Genomic DNA, 2,057 nt, shown 5'->3' with positions numbered 1-2,057 from the left:
ATGACTGTGCTGCGTTACATCTCGAATGACACTTCACGCTTTCATACCTTTGTGGCCAACAGAGTCAGCATGATTCGAGAAGCGACAAACAAGGAGCAATGGAATTATGTCGCTGGTAAGATCAACCCAGCCGATGCCTGCTCAAGAGGCATGAATATTGACAAATTGCAGAAATGTGATATCTGGTTCAAGGGACCTGGATTCCTAGGAGAAGAACAGCGTGAATGGCCAAAGAACCTAGATGAAGCTGAGACTGTCAATACACTTCAGCCTGATGATCCGGAGGTAAAACATTCTGTGAATGTAGCCGTCGAGAAGCAGACACGATGTGCCATGGACAAGTGATAGAGCACTACTGTGATTGGACAAGACTCAAGAGGGCAGTTGGATGGATTCTGCTTGTGATTGAAAATCTTAGAAGTGTAAGGAAAGGTGAAAGGACACGAAGGAAAGAAATAACAATAGAGACTCTGAATAGAGCAGAGAAAGCAATAATTCGTCATGTCCAGAAAGCACACTTTCACGACGAAATTGAGAAGTTGAGCAAAGGAGAAGGTTTGAAGCCAGGCTCATCATTGAGAAAACTTGAGCCAATGATGTGCGCTGGAATATTGAGGATAAGGGGACGGCTAGAAAAGGCTGACATTCCATACAGTGCGAAACACCCTGTTATACTGCCGCGACAATCAGCAATCAACAATCTTATCCTGAGAGATTGTCATAAGAAAAAGTAGGACATTTGGGGAAAGAATTCTATGTTGGCCAATCACAGACAGCGATATTGGATTCATACATTAAAAGCCTCGTATGCAGCTTCAACAGCAGATTCAGACCTGCCATCAAGACCTCAGATATGCACACACACACACACAACACACACACACACACACACACACACACACACACGCACACACACACACACAACACACACACACACACACACACACCACACACACACACACACACACACACACACACACACACTTCACAAATGTAGGTGTCGATTGTTTCTCATCAAAAGGGGAAGAAAAGAAGTGAAAAGGTTTGGAGTTATTTTCACTTGTCTCTCCATAAGAGCGATTCATTTAGAGGTTGCAGCATCCTTGGATACCAGTTCGTGCATCAATGCGGTAAGTGAAAACTATGAGATCTGACAATGGAACCAACTTAGTCGGATGTGAAAGAGAGTTACGAGAAGAAATAGAATCGGCAGAAAATTGATGCGGCACTTCAACAAAGGGAATAGCGTGGCAGTTTAACCCTCCGTCTGCATCGCACCATGGTGGGGAGTGGGAGCGGATGATACGAACTGTGCGGAAGGTGTTGTATGCGCTTCTACGACAACAGACAATTCACTTGGATGACGAGGGACTGCAGACACTCTTTGTGAGGTGGAGGAGATTATCAACAACCGACCAATCACCGCAGTGCCGAATGACCCCAGTGACCTGTGTGTGCTCACTACGAACCACCTATCACTGCTCCGCCCACGTGAAACCATGCCCCCAGGAGTATTTAATAAAGTGGACAATTACACCGTAAGAAGATGGCGCCAGGTTCAATATTTGGCAACATATTCTGGAAAAGGTGGGTGACGGAGCATTTGCCTTTACTCCAGTTGAGACAAAAATGGACAAAACCGAGGAGAAATGTAGAAGTTGGAGACATTGTTCTGTTGACAGACAATATGCCCAGAAATTCATGGAACATGGGCAGAGTAACAGAGGTCTTTAAAGATAGGAAAGGATTTGTTCGAACTGTTCAGGTTAAGACCAAATCAACAACTTTGATGAGACCAGTAACAAAGCTGTGTATGATCCTTGAAAGTGAGGGAAAGTCTTAAAATGTAGTGTATGTCATGGAAATTGATACATTTTTCCAAGTGAGAAATTGTTAACAGTGTTTGTTTTTAAAAGGACATTTGTAATAAGTAAAAGGTATTTTTATTTCTCAAGGGTATCACATTTTTTGGTGTTTCTCATGTTTGTAAAGAGAAATGTTGTTTTTCTATTTTGGGATCAAAATTATGAACAAGGTATTTAGTTTGACTTTTTGAG

At 42.8% G+C, this 2,057-nt stretch overlaps 1 protein-coding gene across 1 annotated transcript; it reads left to right on the top strand.

Moving 5' to 3' along the window:
• LOC124278365 lies at positions 1-345 on the top strand. Its single transcript, XM_046714086.1, has one exon. The coding sequence runs from the start codon at positions 1-3 to the stop codon at positions 343-345; it is 345 nt and encodes a 114-aa protein (XP_046570042.1).
• Positions 346-2,057: the final 1,712 nt, after the last annotated feature.

The sequence above is a fragment of the Haliotis rubra genome, unplaced genomic scaffold, assembly GCF_003918875.1.
Source record: "Haliotis rubra isolate DU_JTF1 unplaced genomic scaffold, ASM391887v1 Scf2353, whole genome shotgun sequence".
Lineage (NCBI taxonomy): Eukaryota > Metazoa > Mollusca > Gastropoda > Lepetellida > Haliotidae > Haliotis > Haliotis rubra.
This window is presented reverse-complemented; position numbering and strand designations above follow the sequence as displayed.